Below are 18,785 nucleotides of genomic sequence, written 5' to 3'. Positions count from 1 at the left end.
GGGAGGGGCAGTGGAGGAGACAGAAGGGGAAGGAAGAAGGGAAGGGAAAGAACACGTCTGGACAAGGAAGCTCAGAGAGCAAAAGATGTAGTGGATGTGCTACAGAGGGGGAGAATGGGGTGTTAGCATTTATTCACTTCAGGAGAGTTCAGAGATAGTCTCTACAATTTCTCATTAATTTATTTTTTAAAAGAATATTCTGTGCTTCTCCTTAGAAGCTTCTAATTTCCAAATCAAGATATGCTTCCTATTCAGTCATTTTCATTTTGGGGCCAGCATATTTCTAGTTTTCTTTTTTTCCCTGCAAAGAATTTATTTTTCTTGTCCATTTTTCAGTTGATATTTTAAAGTTAAATCTTCCCATTTCTGTAAAGCACTTGCAAGAAAAGGCTTCCTATCAGGAGTTAATGAGGGCTAGAGTCTGTGAGGTCCCAGCCCTGGGGGCACAACTTCCCACGTTAATTATAGGTGTGTTTGTCTTTATTGTTATGGTTGTTATTTTATATTTGCAGAATCTGAGCAAGTTTTCTAGGGATGTTATGGAGTGGGTCGAAGTGTGCTGCTCTGGGTTGAGCTCCATTATGCACACACCCCTCTTATGTGTCTCGGCTTCTCTCCCAGTTAACTAAAGCGACCTGAAGGCCGCTAGCCAGTTTGGTTCCATAGGTAGAATGCAGGCCCTGAGAGGTCCTGGGTTTGATTCAAGGTGAAGGGCATGTACCTCGGCTGCAGCTTGATCCCTGGCCCTTACTGGAGCGCCTGGGGGAGGCAACCAATCTATGTCTCTCTCATTCTCTCTCTCTGTATCTCCCCCTCCCTTCCTCTCTCTCTAAACCCATGGAGAAAATATACTCGAGTGAGGATAAATAAATAAAAAAAAATAAAAACCACAGGAAGGGCTAGGAACGCTGGTGGACCAAACCTTATGGGCTCTCCCCCGGAGGAGCCAGTCAGGTGAATTACAGTTGAGTTGGAATTTCCCTATGGGGCTCCTGCTTGGCATGAGGAATGACCTCTGACACCTGCACAAAGATTCTTAGTTGCTTAAGAACAGCCAAGATTCAGGTCAGAAGGAGGATGTGTCCCTTCGGAGCTGAGCAAGTTCAGCTCTCACTTAGACAGTGAAGGTGTTTTGCTCAGACTCTCAGAAAGCAAATCCGAATGAAAACCCAGAGTCAGAAACCAGCCGCCCATGTTTCCTCTGGTCTCTCCTTAGCCTTGATTCTGTCAACCCGTAACCTTAGTTCCACCTTGGGGATTTAAAAATACAGCTTAACTAAAGTCGAACCCTCTATCACAAGCAGAGGAAGGCTCTGGATTCAAGAGACAACGTAGCCAAATGCACCTGGCAGGCAGGGAAGTGGTGGCCCAACGGGCCCTTTGCTGGATCCCAGCACCGGTCTGGGTCTGCAGGGCGGTCCTGTGCGAGCTTTGGAAGCCTGCCGCAGTCAGCCAAGTAAATAGCAATGTAGGTGTGAGGTTAGGTGGCTCAGGAGGCGGCGCAAGAAATAGAGTCCAGTGAATCAGAAAAGAAAGGAAAGGAAAAGGTTTATTCTGCGTCCCCGGGAGACCCAAGTACCCCAAGGACAGGGCACGTGGATTCACGCCAACAGGGAGGGGGGCGCTTTTTTTATACTGCGGTTGGGTGAGGGGCGGGGACATGAGCTGAGGAATTCTCTGCTGCAGGGGATGGGCGGAATATTCAGGACGAAGTTCTTATCTGTGTGGGGGTATGTGAATTTGAAAGAATGTTACAAACTGCACAGGCCCAGCTGCCAGGCCTAGCTGACTGTTTTATCTCAACTCCCTAGGCTTCCCCCACTAGAGATAGGAACAGAGAGAATGACGCCCTCCCCAAGGCTGTTTCAGGAGATAGCCCCAACAAAGGGCAGGCTGAGTAAACCAGGCTTCAATCAACCTTAAGATAAACAGGTTGTAAAAACACCAGGCAGGAATGTCCTATCCCTATCAAGACACAAACAGACCCTTTGGAACTTCTTTGTTCTCTTCTTACCCTCCTGCATGCAACCCCTCCCTAATGTATGATTTTTGCATATAAATAGCTGAAAGACCCCTTGCTGGGCGCCCAACTCCTCTGCTCCTGCATGAGTACAAGTTGAGCCCCAGCGCGCTGGAATAAAGCCTCTTGCAGTTTACATCAAGTGACGTCTCCTGCGGATGATTGGGGTCGCCGTCAATCTATGGGACAGAGTGAGGGTCCCTCTTGGGGGGTCTCACAAATTCAGGGAGAAGAAGCTAGTATCTGTGTCTGGCACCTTGCTCTGTGAGAAATTCCAGGGGAAGTCCATTATCTTGTCATGTCTGCATGTATCTGATCCTGGGCTCTCTCCGACCTAACATCCCGGCCTTTTGGTGATAAGGGACAGCGACTCGTTCTGGCTGCTTCCAGCTGACCACGGGCGGCGAAGAGGGGGGCAGTTAAAGGCCAGGGTTTGGCAGAGGCAGGTCGGAGGGGAGCCAAGCGTAGGAATGGAGCAGGAGCTGATTCACAGTCACTCGTGACATCTCCGCGATCCGGGAGTGGATGAACTTGAGGAGGCAGGGGGCTAGGAGAAAAAAGACACAGATGAGAATCAGGGGCCCTATCATGGGTAGGACCCAGGTGGCTAAGGGGCTTTGGAAGCAGCCGGAAGGAGAGTTGTCCTGGAAGTGTCCTGCATGTAGTTCTTCACTCAGCTTAGTCAGGGTCTGTACGTTTTGTTTTGCTCCAGTACTCCGGACTCGATGTAGTAACAGCATTCTTCCTTAAGGAATATGCAGGTTCCTCCTTTTTCTGCAGTCAGAAGGTCTGAGGCGAGCTGCTTCTGCAGGGCTACTTGGGCTACTGAAGTCACTTGTCACTGTAGGGAGGCTAAAAAGAGGCGGTAGTAGACTCCAGGGCTAACTGGAGCTTGTCATTAAAGTCCTGAGCAGTGACCAGACTGTTCCCGAGGGCCCCCCAGTGAAGCCTACTGAGGCAGCGATACTCACCCCTAACATGACAGGGGGGAAGGCAGCCCGGCAGGTCCAGGGATGGGATGGAGGGAGCAACCAGTGAGCTCCGACTCTCCATACAAGGTTAGTTGGGGAACTACTGTGACCACGAAGCAAGGCCCGGGGTCAGAGGAGTTCATGCAGTTCCTTAAGGTGCCGTTGCACCAAAAGAAGGTACCTGGGCTGGCCTTGGTGAGACTGGCTGTGGTGTGGTATGACAGTCTCTCCCGTGGCAACCCCATAGGTGCTGACATCTTGATTACATCTGTCTGGGTTCCGCTGCCAGGTGACTTGTTTGCTGTTCTGGTGGTGGGTTTCACGGACCTTGAACCTCCACACATAAGCAGGTGGGGGTGGGTGTAGGTTGCACACGGCAGGGAGGAGAAGGAAGGAGGAGGGGAGGGCGGTTAAGGCAGACCTTAGTGGGGCCCAACACCTCACATTTATAGATGTCATGCTGCTCCGGGTTCCTCTTGAGTCTGGAGAGGTGGTGCCAGGACAGGTCGTCAAGCTGGGGTCACCAAGCAGCTTGGCCGCGGTGGAGACTGTGAGGATTACAGTGTGAAGTCCCATCCACCTAGGCTCCAAGGATCGTGGTTGTAGGTTCTTAAGGAGGACAGAGTCACCAGGGTGAAGGGCTGGACTTGGGAGTCCTGGTCGGCCGGCTCTGGCTTGGGCAGAAACCTGTTCTCGTGTTCTCGGAGCAATTGCCTGGTTAAAGACAGATATGGGAGATACGTACCCAGGGGAGGGGGATCAGTAAGAAGACGGTGGTTGAGCAAGAAGAGCCAAAAGGGCTCAAGAAAGTGGGGCTTCTTGGTGTAGCTGGAGTTTGGTCAGGGCCATTGGCAGGAGGTCCGGCCAGGAGCTGCGAATTCTAGAGAGTTTAGTTAGATGGTTCAATAGGTTGGAATTGAGTGGCTATGATGAGGGTTCAAGCCAGTGACAGAAATCCAGCAGGATGTAGAGGAGGAGGGATTGATGTTGGAGAGTAGGTGGAAAGTTGTGTTGATGAGGGTGGGCATAGGAGTAGGTCCAGGGTTCGTAAATAGAGAGTGACACTAGAGGATTTCCCATCCAGACAGTAGAATTGATGATTCCCTCATCATTCCGTGTCTGTTTCACCTGAAAATATGAAAAACCTGAGCAAAATTGGAGGGTGCCTTGCCAGGTAAGAGCCTGTGAGGAATGATGGGTCATCCGGTCCTGGATGGTGTCACCGAATCTTCTTCGGGGATGGTGGGAGGCACTCGGTGAGCCTGAGAGAGGTAGGTATTGCAGCGAAAGTGGGAGAAAACGTTAGAATGCGCTGTTATCCAAGGGAAAATGGAAGGAGCAGTGGAAGCCAGGGACCTGGAGGCTGGAGAAAAGGCGGGGAGGGAGGGAGCAGGTCGCGCAGCCTGTTCCCAGGCCTCTAGCCGCTTGGATTTTAAAACTGCCGCATTTTTTCCTTTGGGGAGGGTGGAGGGGGATGGGGCAAGGTCAGAGCAGTTTTCAGTTCAGAGGAGGGGACAGTCGTGGCGGAGAGAAGGAGAAAAGGCGTTCATGGCGAAGACTGAGCTAGGCTACTGTGGTCAGGGACAACTGGGCCCCATAACGGGACGCATGGCAGTGGAGGATCGGTGTCCCTGTAAAGGGAGGGGGCCAGGAGTGGGAGGAGCAGGGAAGCTGAAGGGCTCAGAGTGACTGCAGAGTGGCCACTAGGATGGTGAGGATGTCTCATCCTAACAGGGGCATGGGGCATGCTATCATCAAGGAGGCAGGGAAGGGGTCCAGTGGCCAGAGGGCAGGTGGATTTGCCGTCAATACCCATGTCAGAGATCTTGGAAGGATAAAGGGGCCCTAAAAAGGAGGGCAGGACAGAGAAGGCAGCCCCCGTGTCAACCGGGAAGGTGACCTACTACCTTCATTGTGACCCGAGGCTCAGCGAGGGGATTGGAGTCATGGAGGCTGGGCTTCTTCAGTCTTCAGCCAGTTCCAACATGGCCAGCGGGTGGATCCTGGACTGCAAGGGTGGTCCCCCCACGCGGAGGCGTAAGGGGCCCGCCACTTTTCCAGGGACAGTCACTCTTCCAGTGACCATTTTGACCGCATGCCGGGCAGGGCTTGGTCGGAGCTTGGGGCCAGGGGCACTGCATTGCCCAGTGGCCTTCATTTCCGCATTTGAAGCATTCTCCGGTGGCGTTCCTTTCGTTGCACCCCCACCGCTCACAGCCCCCTTAGGGCCATGGCGGCTGCCGTCAACCTCAGGGCCACAAACAACTCAGGCGTGTCTGCAGGTCCACCTCCTGTGGAAGGCAGGCCTCCCATTCTGACTGTGCCTGCTCCTCCAGGGCATTAAGAACCTTCAAGGCCATTTTTCACTCGATCTCGGACCTGGGTCTGAGGACCAATAAAGACCTTAAAGGTCGGGTTAGAGAGTGGGGGGCATAGATTCAGACTATGCCCTCAGTTCCTGGACGGGACTATGGCAGGGGTAGAATGGGCGCAGAAATGGAAGAGGCTGTTTTGGAACTGACGTTCTTAGGATTTGGGCTCTAGGGGAGAAGGAAGCTTCTCGTTAAGAGGGTCTGAAGAGAGCACAGCTGCAACCTCTCGCAAAGGGAACTGGCCGGCCACCTGTGAACTAAAGTGCTGGCAGTAATGGGGGCAAAGTTTCAGTGGAGCGCACAGAGGAAGGCCGGCGGTTAGACCTTACAGAGGGCACTGCGTGGGGTACGGGTTACTAAGGAAGGCTGCAAGGGAAGGGGAGAGCGCGGGAGAGGTGGCCTGGGTGGGCCTGGGAGAGGTATTGGCAGTTCAGTTTAAAAGCTGCAACCTCCCAGGGGCAGAACGGAGGAGGAAGGACAGAAGGAAGGTAGAGCATACGGACGCATGTGTGCACCGACTGGGAAAGCAGGCAGGAGCGGCACGGGACTTGGCGTTAGCGGGTGCGGGGTTGCGCGGACAGACCAACTGCGCGGCGGCGGAGGGGGCATGCAGGGACATGGGGTTGTGAAAGGCGGTTTGAGTTTTCCGCAGCGGTGGGGCGGGGGGAAGAGGGGAGGCGGGGCCAGTGGGTCGATGGAAGGCGTGGCTGGAGGAGAGTCCAGCAGGGAGGGAGGAGGGGAGAGTGTGGACGGACAGGGGCACAAGGCCGGTGGGAGAGCGGCGGCTTACGCCGGGGGAATTTGGGGAGTTCTCCGGTGGAGGGGGTGAGGGGACGCGGAGACGATGGCGGTGCCGTCGCCGCGTCCCACACACAGCACATGAACTCACCCCCACATGCACCACACACACCGCGGGCTCAGCGGTGCGGGGAGCGGCACTGCGCAGGGACAGCCCGGAGGGAGGAGGAAGGGCGGAGCGAGGAGAGATGGCAGAAGGAACTTTGGGGGAGGGACGGGGAACGCAGAGAGATGGAGAGAGAGAGAGACTGTTAGAGAGACTGAGAGAGAGAGACTTGGGCAAATTTCCCAGTTCGCTGGCAGAAATTACGGAGGTCGGTGTGACGGTAAAGTCAGGGTCCCGTTTTCATACTGAGGACGCAGGTCCGGGGCAGGCTCCGTATTTAGCCAGATCAGCGAGCAGGCACCCTAGAGGTGTGCTCAGGTCAGGTTTGGAATTTGGATTCCCCGTGCAATATACCCGTGGCCTGTAGCGGGGCTAAAGGCTGGCGTCCCAGCAGTTTAACCCACGCTACGGAGGGACGGAGGGACCGTGGGCGGGGTAGAGGCGTCCCTGCTACCCCCCCCCCAGGTCCGGAGGAGCCTTCCTGGAAGGGTCCGGAGAGGCAATCTCTGACGTGGCCACGTTTTACGGACAGAGATGCCGGCAGGCGGCCACATGGGACCGACACGGGGCGGGGCGGGACTCACCGCTGATGCTGCCAAACTGGGAAAAGTTGCTGAGCTGAAGAGATGAGGTCCTGATGGGTCCAGAGCCACGAGGAGGGAGAGGCGGGCACCCAGAGCGTGGAGGGAGGCCAAAGGGAGTGCTCGCGCCACCCGGGTTTCAAGGCACCAAATGTGAGGTTAGGTGGCTCAGGAGGCGGCGCAAGAAATAGAGTCCAGTGAATCAGAAAAGAAAGGAAAGGAAAAGGTTTATTCTGCGTCCCCGGGAGACCCACGTACCCCAAGGACAGGGCACCTGGATTCACGCCAACAGGGAGGGGGGCGCTTTTTTTATACTGCGGTTGGGTGAGGGGGTTGGGTGAGGGGCGGGGACATGAGCTGAGGAATTCTCTGCTGCAGGGGATGGGCGGAATATTCAGGACGAAGTTCTTATCTGTGTGGGGGTATGTGAATTCAGGGAGAAGAAGCTAGTATCTGTGTCTGGCACCTTGATCTGTGAGAAATTCCAGGGGAAGTCCATTATCTTGTCATGTCTGCATGTATCTGATCCTGGGCTCTCTCCGACTTAACAGTAGGCAGCATTCAACCCTGTGCAGAATTCTTGTGAGTTTATTGGAGCCCAACTGTCAACAGTGGCAGGAAAACAAAATCTCACTGTATTGAGGTAGTGCTCCAAGAATGGCAGTACTGCACCTGCTTTTACACATACAATCAACAGTGGAGATGTATGTGGGTCACATGAAATCCGTTGCTTAGGGAGGCAGGAGAAAGCAAAGCAGGGAAATCTCTGGGATTAGATAAAAAGTAACACGAGAGACACATACCGCTCTCATACAGGTGCACACAGGATAGTGAGCAATGAACTCAATAGCAATGAGCAGCTTTGTGGTCTCTGCAGAGCACAGAGCAGTGCCTGTGCTCCCAGGTGAGGAGAAAAAGGAAAATTCCTTTAGCATTCCAAAGGTATGTTATCACAGATGCCAAAAGACAACAGACAGGCTCCGTTAAGGTAAAGACTGACCTTTGTCAGGGAAGACACTGGCCTAGCACATGACTACACACCATAAACTGCGTTTAGGGAACCAGTTTTAATTTCAGGCTAACTTTGTGGTTAATTTAGGTCTCTGGGTTTGAAAGGCCACCATGCAGGCCTCTCCTGTGCAAGTCACAGATGAGCGTGTGACTATTTGTCTTTTACTCTCTCCTTCGATCACCTGTGCCCCACCTCTTGCCACCAATCATGTCCCTCCTCTGTCCCACCACAGGGGGAGGAACCAGCAAGTACCTGTTCGCTGGAAGCAGCTGCAGCTTCCTCGCCACCTGCGGGCCTGGCCCCCCCGCCCACTGTGCTCAACATGCCAGTGCCCATGACTTTCTTCTCTACCTGGGAGGTGGACTGCTCCAGACCTAGCTGCGTGCCCAGATTGTGCAGCTGCACTTTAAAGAAGCTGGTGGTCTTGAAGGAGCTGGAGAAGGAGCTCGTCTCCTTGGTGATAGCAGTGCAGATGCAGGGCGCCAAGGGCATCTTGAGATCCCATGAGATTGTGCTGCCCAGCAGCGGGCCAGTGGAGACTGACCTGGCGCTGACCTTCTCCCTGGAGTACCTCCACTTCCTCAAGAGAGGAGGCAACAAGCTGCAGATCATGCTGCAGCAGAGGAAGCGCAATCACAACCGGACCATCCTGGGCTACAGGACACTGGCCACAGGGGCCGTCCACATGGCTGAGCTGATGCAGCGACCACCTGAGGGTGGCCAGGTGCTGAGCCTCAGCAGCAGGATCCAGGGGTCCTCCATCACGGTGGCTGAGATCTGGATCTCATCCCTGTCCAGTCAGCCCATCGACGACGAGGATGGCAGCATGCAGGCCAGCCCCAAGGCCAAGTCCATGGATAGTGACATGGAGGGGAAATCTGAAAGCTTCACTGAGCTGGACGCCAGCTACAATCTCACACACAGGCAGGACCTGGAAGAAGCTGACTTTGACCTGGGGCAGCCCAAGAAGCAGCAGCGATGCATGCAACAAAACTTGAAGCAGAAAGTCCTGGCACCGCTTCCCAGATCCAACATGTCAGAAGAGGTCCTGGACTCGGATCAGGAACCTAAGGAGCATGTCCCTGAGGTGGAGGAGGACCTGGACCTTCTCTATGACACCCTTAAGAATCCCAGCGACAGTGGCACAGACATGGAGGATGATAGCAGCATCCTCAGCAACACCACGCCCAAGACCAGACAATACTTTGAAGGCCTGGCACACTCCAGCTGGCAGACGGAGGCGAGGAGCTTACACAGTGCCCGGAGCCAGAAGGAGCCTCCTCAGCTGGCCGACATGCCCGGGAAGACCCAGGGCCCGGGCGGCAAGCTGTTCAGTGGCAGTGCCTCTGACTCGATAGCCTACAGCACCCCACCCACCAAGGCGGTCAAGAGCTGGATCATCTCCCAATCAAGCCAGACCGTCAACCACCTGGACAACGCCATGCTGGCCAGCCCCGAGGCGGAGGCCACGCATAACTTCTCTGAGGGACAGTCTGAGATCGTCTGCTCTGAGCTGGAGGTCGGCTACAGTGCCGCCTACAGGCATGACCTGGACGAGGATGACTTGGACCTGGAGAAACCGATAGGAACGAGGAGGTCCACCATGAAGCAACAGAACTACCAGCAGAGAGTCGCAGGGTGGCTGCACAGGTACCAAATGACGCTGGAGGTCCTGGACTCGGAGCAGCAGTCTGAGGAGGAAGTCCCCGATGTGGACAAGGACCTGGCCTTTCTGTTTCAGAACGTGGTGTGCCCCATGGACAGTGGCTCAGACATGGAGGATGATGACCGTCTCCCAACCCCTCCCATGCCTGAGCTCATGTCATATTCTGAAAGCCTGTCTAGCCCAGATATGGAGGAGGAGGACAGAGTCCTCAGGACCCACAGGCCCAGATTATACTGTGAAAGCCTTTCAAGCGACAGTGGCTCCGACTGGGTGGCCCACAGCATGCCCAACCCTGGGGAGCAGCCGGCACAGCCTGGGGACAGCCCGGAGGCAGGGACCTCTGCCCAGGACATGCTCACTACGAGGCGCACCACCAAGACCGAGTCTCTGGTCATCCCTTCCAGCAGCTCCAAGGGGAAGCAGCCCGCCCGCCGGGGCTGGAGCAGGTCCCTGAATGAGTCGGCCAACAGCCTGATCAAGGAGCGCTGCCCAGCCCCACAGAGCCAACTGCAGGTCCCCAGTCAGACTGTGTTTGACCAACTGAACCTCAGCCTCATCTCCAACGACTATCTGCCCAAGAACATCATCCTCATCAACACCTCCGACAGGCAGGGGCAATGCCTGTCGGACGTCCTGCAGCAGCACACGCTGCCCGTCGTGTGCACCGGCTCCATGGTGGATGTCCAGGAGGCCTTCAGCTCCATCATCTCCTGGATACAAAGATACCGCAACTGCAGTACCGAGGCCACCATGCCAGTGAAGATCGCGGTGGCGGGGGACCAGCACTACTTCAGCACCGTGCTGCGGGTCTTTGTGCAGCAGCTGTCCCACAAGGCCCCGGACTGGCTGGGCTACATGCGCTTCCTGGTCCTCCCGCTGGGTTCCCACCCCTTGGCCAGGTACCTGGGCTCCGTGGATTGCCGCTACCACAAACTCTTACAGGACCTGGCCTGGTGGGAACTGTTCTACCACCTGGAGGCCCAGGATGCGGTGCAGAACATTGTGTTGAAAATCAGAGAGTACCTCACAGGGGCCAACTGTGTCCTCCAGCTGCCCATCGCAGAGGCCATGCTCATCTCTGAGCCGAAGAGCCCGGACGAGCTGTCCTCGCAGAAGTTCCTTCCCTTTGTGGGGACAGTGAAAGTGGGAAGAGTGGAGCCAATTTCAACCACGTCAGGAGACTCAGCTGAAGCTGTCCCGTCATGCTCCAATGTGCTTCTGTCCACCGCCAGGGAGGCCACACACAAGCTCATTTCCTTGTCGTCAGTGAGTGGGGGCGTGTCCTCCCCCGGCCAGAGTGGGGGTGCTGAGCTGATGGAGCTGCAGGTGGATTACTGGACGGCAATCCAGCCCACAAACAGGAAGAGGAGCGGGGAGAAGGAAGACCTGCCTGCCACCAAAAACACACTCCGGTGCACCTTCCGGTCTCTCCAGGTCAGCAGGCTGCCCAGCAGCGGCGAGGCTGCAGCCACGCCCACAATGGCCATGACTGTGATCACCAAGGAGGAGAAAAAGAAGGAGATGTTTTTGCCCAAGAAAGACAAGGGCACGGACTTGGAGTCCAACAGCCAGTGCATCCAGGGCATCGGCCGCTTGGTCTGCTCAGCCCAGAACCAGGAGCACAGGCAGCGGGTCCTCATTGACGGCGTGGAGTGGAACGACGTGACGTTCTTCCAGCTGGCAGCCCAGTGGTCCTCCCACATCAAGCACTTCCCCGTCTGCATCTTCGAACACAACAATTCCACCTTCTAGCCCCGCCCCTCCCCCTGCCCTTCACTCTGCCTGGGCCAAGCCCGGAGGACCCAGCTGCTTTTCTGCAAACAGTTCAGTTTACTATAGACACAGACCCTGGAAACACAGAGAAACTCTTTTGAGTTTGAATGGGCTCACAGCCTGGAACCTAAGGGGTTGCCTTCACTGAGAACCCCAAATGCTCTGTTCAATAACCAGAACACTCCGGCAGGTGGGAGGTCAGGAGATCATAGTTGAGATGGAGCATCATGGAAGGTGTGTTTTGGCCTCAGGACCCCCAGCACTGTCAGTGAGAAGGCTTCTGGCCTTGGAGACCTGCCCTTCCTGGTAACCAGGGCCCTGCTTAACCCTGGGAGCCGGCACCAGCCTGTGCCCACACTCAGAGCTGAGCGGCCAGAGACAAAGGGCTGGCCTCCCATTGGGGCATCCGGAGCACAACACGGGGGCCAGCCAGCCCAGCCTTGGACCCCAGCTGCCAACCAACCCAGTGGCCCCAGCACCACCCACTATGGTTCCCAGTGAACTCACATCTCACAGGGCGAAATAACAGAAAAGAGCTGTACGGTGCAGATCACACAGGCACACGGTCTGGAGAAACCAGTGCCCTCCTCGCTGGGCAGCGACCCACCTTCGTCCCTACCTCTTCAGGTTATCACAGAACGTTCGCTGCCACCCAACAGCTGTACCAACTATTTACAAGGTGAGCAGCCTGCCCCTCCCCAGCACTGTGGTCATGTGGCCCCTTGCTTCAGCCAGGACAGGGTGTGAACTCTCAGATCACTGCGTCCCTCTGAGTGCTTGTTTCTAAGGACATGAGGAGAATCAAGGAGCAGCCTCATAGGGTTTTTGTAGGGACCTGTAGGGTGCTCCCCTAAAGCTTTCTCTGGGTGCCTGGACAGGGGATAGGTCCGCAGCAGGGGCTGTGGTTGTACTAATTGGTCCTTTTTCTTCCTCATCAGTGATTCTTTCAGGGCCCAGGGCTAAGCTCTTTTCTCATGTCATAAAGAGACTGGAGGTTCTGTTATGGGTCCCTGTCCTGGCTGAAGCCAGAGCAGAAACCCCAGGGGTGAGCAGTGGGGCCCAGGGTCACCCAACTATCTGTGATGGGTCAGGTTTGGGCTCATTCACTCAGCAAATATATCAGAGTCTTCCAGGTACAGACACGTCTCTAGGCACTGACCATGATCCAGTGCACCGAGCAGACCCCAAGCCTGTACTGCAGAGCTTCCCTCTAGTCGGGAGCGATTCAGTCACACTAGGCTGCACAGGCTCGGAGTGTCCACAGGACAGCCGATGTGACATCCTCCGGGCCTCCTCTCCCTATGGCTGCATCTTCCCGTGTTGTGAAGAGGAAGGTGAACCTCTGTTCCAGCAGAAAACGTGAGTCGGTTTTGGATCAGAGCCATGAGGGGAGAATTGGGACTGTGAATTAAAGGTTCTGGCAGAACCCTGTATCCCACACATGGTGGGATTTCTGCAAGAGGACAGAGGTCTGAGGGCTCCTCCTAGAAAAAGGACAAGAGTCAGAGAGCTGTGCATGTGGATTCGGATGGTGTGGGAGAGCAGTGGGAGCTCAGTGGTGAGTCAGCCTCTCAGAAAATTCATGGTCGTCCAATCCTAATCCAAGTCTGCCTGCACCCCTAATCAGAGATCATGCTCACTAACTTGGTAGAACCTCCTCAGGGCCAGCTTGGTAAGTGTACCCAGCCCTGAGGGAGTTGAGTTTCAGTGGGAGTCGAAGAACCCACAGGGGGGCTAGTGAGTTAGGCAGAACGTAGGTGCAGGAGCCAAAGTTTGAGGTGATAGGAGGGCCTTGGGAAGCCAAGGATGGAGACAGAGTTCATTTTTTCACTCATTGGTCAGCTATTCCTGGAACACCCTCTGTGTGCTAATGAGTGACATGAACAGAGTGGACACCAGCCGTCCCTGTCCTGATGGAGTTGACATTTCGCTGGGCAGGTATGGGAGGAGACAGGGACACTGAGAGAGCATGTCAGGTTCCACTGAAGAAGGGGACAGGTGATTCCCTCATTGATCCAGAGCTGTCAGGTAGGAGGACTTTCTGCCAGCCCCTCCTGGGTGACCAGGCACGTCTCTGCCAGGACTGCCTGGTTGAAGGTGGACAAGGAGTAGGTCTGGCTTCTGTACGGGCAGGAGCAGCAGGCACAGGACCCCAGGCTCTCTGAGTGGTGCTCTGGGAGGGCCGTGTGGAAGGAATGGCCAGGCCTCAGACTCTGTTTCCAACTTATCTCTTTCCCCAGAGCCATCTCCTGCATCCTGGGCATCGGGCTGGACCAGCACCTCCAGAATTTCCCAGCCGATGATGCTGTCGGCTTCCATAGAGCTCAACTTTCAAATCTCCTACCTGCCAAAGCAGGCCCAGTGCCTCCATTCACAGTGGGAGCACCTGAGCCCACTGAGGCCGAGACAGGAGGAGGAGGAGGCCTCCGGGGGTGGTGTGGGTGAGTGTGCCTTTGGAAGGCACACAAAAGGCAGTGAGGGTGGTAACATGTCCTCTTCTTGGATCTACAGAACCAGCTCCAGAGCAACATCAGGAAAACCCTCAAGAGGCAACGCCACCGGAGTGGCCTCTCCAGAGCCAGAGTCGGATCCAGGCCCAGCTTTCACTGAACTTCAAGAGGCAGAAGAACCACCTGCAGCATTGGAGCAACTCACCCCAGTTCCTGCGCGGCCTGTGGTGCCAGATCCCGGGCCACAGCGCGTGTCAGCGGCCACGGCTGAGAGGGCGCCCCCCTACCCCCAACCCCATTTAGATGCAGTGTTAGAAGTTTTCTGTTCATGTTATATATGTTTATAATTTTCCTATACTTTTATGATACTTAATAATATACAGTGTACTGATGAAAACATTTACTGAAATACTCCCAAATATTCCCTTAATTTAGATTCTATAAAATTTAACCCTATAAACCCTCAGAGCTTTGAGCAAGTCTGTTTTTCTGGACCCTGACCCACCCAGGGAGAACTGTCCTCACCTTCTCCACCTGCCCTTCCTGGAGCCAGGACTCTGCTTCCTAGGGAGCTGGCTCCACCCTGTGCCCAGACTCAGAGCTGGGCGGCCAGAGGCCAAAGGCTGGCCTCCCATTGGGGGCATCCTGAGCCCATCATGGAGGCCTGTCAGCCCAGCCCTGGGCCTCAGCTGTCAACTAGTCAAGTGGCCCCAGCAGCACTCACTCTGGATTCCTAATAAACTTAACCCTCAGAGGGTGTATATATATATACCTGTACCTTACAGACTGCCCAGGAACATGGATTAGATAAACTGGTCAAATCCTTGGCGACTAGCTTCCTAGGCAGCTTCTCCACCTTGGTCCCACCCACCCTTCTGTGTGAATACAGAACATGTGCTACTAACCAACGTGTGTGGGACCAACCATGTACCAGGTGAGCCCTGCCCCTCCACAGCACCGTGGTCACTCAGCCACCTGCTGCTGTGAGTCTTCAGGTCACTGCACCTCTCTGAGTGTTTGTTTCTCTGAACATGGGGAGAGCCTAGGCCCAGCCTCATAGGGTTATTGGGGGGGAGTTCCCCTGGGAAAAGGCCCGCTGGGAACCTGGACACTGGAGAGGTGAGCTGGAGGGGCTGTGGCTGTTCCTATTGGCCTTTTTCTCTTCTCCTTAGCCAAGCTCCTCCTTACTTGCAATTCTCAGGCCTTAGGCTAAGCTGTTTTCTCTCTTGATAAGGACATTGGAGATTCCCTTAGGTGTCCCTGTCCTGGGTGCAGCCAGATTAGAAATCCCAGGGGTGATCAGGGGGACCCCAGGCTCACCCAGCTATCTGAGATGGGGGTGGTTTGGGCTCATTCATTCAGCAAAGGCCCTTCCCCAGGGCTGCACTCCAGCCTTTCCTTCTAGTCAGGAGGGATTCAGTCACACTGGGCTGCACAGGAAGGTAGAGTCCACAGGACAGTCGGTGTGACCTCTTCCTGAAAGTATTGCTGATCTACACGTGTTGTGAAGCTGAAAGTGGATCTCTGGACCAGCAGAAAAAGTGAATGGGCTTTGGATCAGAGCCCTAAGGGGAGTATGGGGACTGTGACTTGGAGAAGGTGGCCACACCCTGGATCCGACATATGGTAGGATTTCTGCAAGAGGGCAGTGGTCTGAGGGCTTCTCCTCGCAAACATGGAAGGAGTCAGCTGTGCATGTGGAGTGGGTGGTGTGGGTGAGTGGGGAGGGGATGTGGCTGCCCACACAAAGAGCTCCCAGAGGCTGGGCTTAGGCAGGAGCACAGAGCCGCTCAGGTCAGTGCCCCATGCCCTGCAGTAGGAGGACTTCCTGGGGTGGGGGCTTGAACTGGGACTTCAGTGATGGAGATGGGAGGTTCCATCCATGGAAGGCACACAAAGGCAGTCATGGTGGTAACATGGTCTCTTCTTGGATCTACAGAAGCAGCTCCAGAGCAAGATCCAGAAACACCTTAAGAGGAAATGCCAACTCTGGTGCCCTCTCCTGAGCCAGAGCAGGCTCCAGGCACAGCTGTCACCGAGCTCCCAGATGTGGACCGACCTGCAGCATTTGAGAAACTCGCCTCAGCTCCTTCTGAACCTGAGGTCCCAGATCCTGAGCCACAGCGTGTGTCCGCTGCCAGGACAGAGAGGGCTCCCTCCCCTCCTTTATATGAAGTTTTTAAATATTTGTGTTTATCATATACATGTTTATAACTTTATGTATTTTTCTTATACCATTCAATAACATACAGTCTAATTAAAGAAAATGTAATGAAATACTCTTAAACATCAATTTAATTTAGATCCTATAAAGTTTAACTCTACAATCCTTCAGAGCCTTGAGCAAGTCTGTTTCTTCTGGGCCTCCGCTTAGTTACTGTGAGTCATAGGTTGGGAAGAATGAGTCTCTCAGGAGCCATCTGCTCTAAGGATGTGATGTTCTTGAGGCCCAGGACAATGGGACTTTAGGGAAAAGTGACCGATGAGCACTGGGGCAGGAACCCTTTATGTCAGGGCTGCCCCTGGGAACCCACATTACATTTAACTTCATCTCCCACCAGCACATGGACAAAGCGTGGTTTTAAGCGCCCCCTGGGGTCCACGTTGCAGAATGCTGCAGGGTTTAACCAGCAGCAGGCAGTTCCTGATCCCTGACTGCCACCTGCACCTGGACAGAAAGTCCACCTGCTCCACGCGCACTGAGCAGCGTTCTGAGCATCTCCCCTGTCGGCCCACAGCACTGAAGAGGGGACAGGGAGTGTCCCAGGGCCCGGGGTCCACACTCATCTCCTCCACAGGCACCGTTCCAAATCTCCTCTGGGGTCAGAGCCTCTCTCTGCCCTCAGACCCTAGGCTCTGGTTCAGCTGGGCTTTTTCCTGAGGCTCTTCTGTCTCACCAGAGCCCAGCAGCCATTCTTTCTCACGCCCCAAGGCTGAACAAGGTTGTGGAGATGGCCTGGCTTCCCCTTTTACATCAATCCTCTTGGGTGCTCTGAACCCCCCTGGTGAGGATGGACTACAGCCTTGTACGGCACCCGCCATGGCACAAGCTACGCTGTCTCAGGACAAATGGGTATTCACTGTGGCCCACATCCAGGGGTCCCTGCTCTCAAGGAGATCAGCCCTGTAGGCTGACATGTAGAGAAAGGAAATTCGAATGGAGTCTGACGAGACCTATCACTGACCCTGAGGGCCATAGGCACTGAGAACGTGAGCCCATCGTGGTTACATTGCACAGGCTCTCTTTAGGATGCGATTCCTAAACCAGAAAGATGAATAAGTACTTGTCTACCCTCATCATCCTGATTTCACAATGGCAGTCGATGAAGGCCTGCGAAATTAAATGGAGATCTGGAAATCAGGGTGGCAGGTCCATGGTGATGGCAGTGCACTTGCGCGCACTAGCAATGGGCCTGCAGTGGCAGCCACTGTTATGCCCAGATTTCAAGACCCCCCAAAGATCCACCAGGGAGCGCCAAATCCGATGCAAAAGCAGAGAGTCTTTATTCAAGCCTGGGGCTTGGTCCATCTGCCTCCCCTGCCGACGCAGGGACAGGGTGCGAGAAAGCCCAGAAGAGGGGTTAGGGACACAGCTATCAGTCCTGTTCTGTCCTTTCACCTGCCTTGCGTGAAGCGTCTCCTTACCTTGGAAGCTCAGAACTGTGGTCTCAACAGAAGCTGTTTCCTATTTCAAATTACACTTTTCAGTTTGGCTCTACTTTGTAGGGTCCTTTCCTAAGTTTCACAGCCATCCTCCAAACTGGGGGCAGAGGGTGTTAGAAGTGAGGGGTGGGGGCTGGAGGGAACTGGGAGGAGAAAAACGGGGGAGACAGGAGGGCAGGCCCAGGGCCTGGTGTGGGACGACTGTGCTAGTGACCTATTGCTGAGAGTTACCCCACACTAGAGACTTAACCAACACACACTTATTAGCTCACACGTCTGTGACGAGGAATCCCGCAGGGCTCTGCTTGGAATTCTGTGGTCTCACCTGAGGCAGGATCTGTGTCACTCAGGGTCTGAGCTCACTTGGGGGCGGGGGGTCTTTGGGATTCAGTTTGGATGGAAGGCTTGACTTCCTCTCTAGAAAGGACTCTCAAGCAGTGTGGTCTGCAGCATGTTTATGGGCAACAGACATTTCTTGTGATATAAGAATGACAAGATGGAAACTATGTCAACATGCACAGGAAAATACTAGAGCAGCGGTTCTCAACCTGTGGGTCGTGACCCCTTTGCAGGTCCAACGACCCTTTCACAGGGGTTGCCTAAGGCCATTGGAAAACACATATATAATTACATATTGTTTTTGTGATTAATCACTATGCTTTAATTATGTTCAACTTGTAACAATGAAATTGGGGGTTACCACAACATGAGGAACTGTATTAAAGGGTCATGGCATTAGGAAGGTTAAGAACCACTGTACTAGAGACAAATATACTACTATGTTGCATGTGATTGTCTCTGAGGCGGGAACCAGTTACGGGGGGAAATGGAGGGAAAATGAGGGACATCTGTAATACTCTCAACAATAAAGGTTTAAAATCTCTCTCTCTCTCTCTCTCTCTCTCTCTCTCTCTCTCTCTATATATATATATATATATATATATATATATATATATATTTTTTTTTTTTTTTTAGAGGCCCGGTGCACGAAATTCGTGCACTCGGGGGTGGGGGTTCCCTCAGCCCAGCCTTCCCCTCTCACGGTCCAGGAGCCCGCAGTGGATGTCCTACTGATGGCCACAGTCTGGCAGCAGAGGCTTGGAGCAGGCGGCCTGTGTGTGTGTGTGTGTGTGTCCCCACTGGGGGTCTTCCCCCAGCCACATTGGAGGCTCAGAGCAGGCACTGTGTGTGTGTGTGTGTGTGTGTGTGTGTCTGCTGGGGGCCTGCCCCCAGCCACACCATGGAGGCTTGGAGCAGGAGCCCCTCTGTGTTGATCTCTCAGGCTCCTGGCCTCCACTGGATGTTGTACTCTCCCTTGAGCTATGGCCAGGATGGGGGTGCTGCTTGCAAGCCAGGCTTTCCTGCTCCAGGAT

The 18,785-nt window shown here is 54.6% G+C and overlaps 1 protein-coding gene across 1 annotated transcript; it reads left to right on the top strand.

Moving 5' to 3' along the window:
- Nucleotides 1-8,158: 8,158 nt before the first annotated feature.
- On the top strand, nt 8,159-11,278 carry LOC308531813 (phosphofurin acidic cluster sorting protein 2-like; the record flags this gene model as incomplete). Its single annotated transcript, XM_081108923.1, has 1 exon — nt 8,159-11,278. Exon 1 carries the CDS (start codon nt 8,183-8,185, stop codon nt 11,276-11,278), a length of 3,096 nt encoding a protein of 1,031 aa, XP_080965049.1. The 5' UTR covers nt 8,159-8,182.
- Nucleotides 11,279-18,785: the final 7,507 nt, after the last annotated feature.

This window comes from Myotis nattereri (genome assembly GCF_964212035.1).
Source record: "Myotis nattereri genome assembly, chromosome: 16".
Lineage (NCBI taxonomy): Eukaryota > Metazoa > Chordata > Mammalia > Chiroptera > Vespertilionidae > Myotis > Myotis nattereri.
This window is presented reverse-complemented; position numbering and strand designations above follow the sequence as displayed.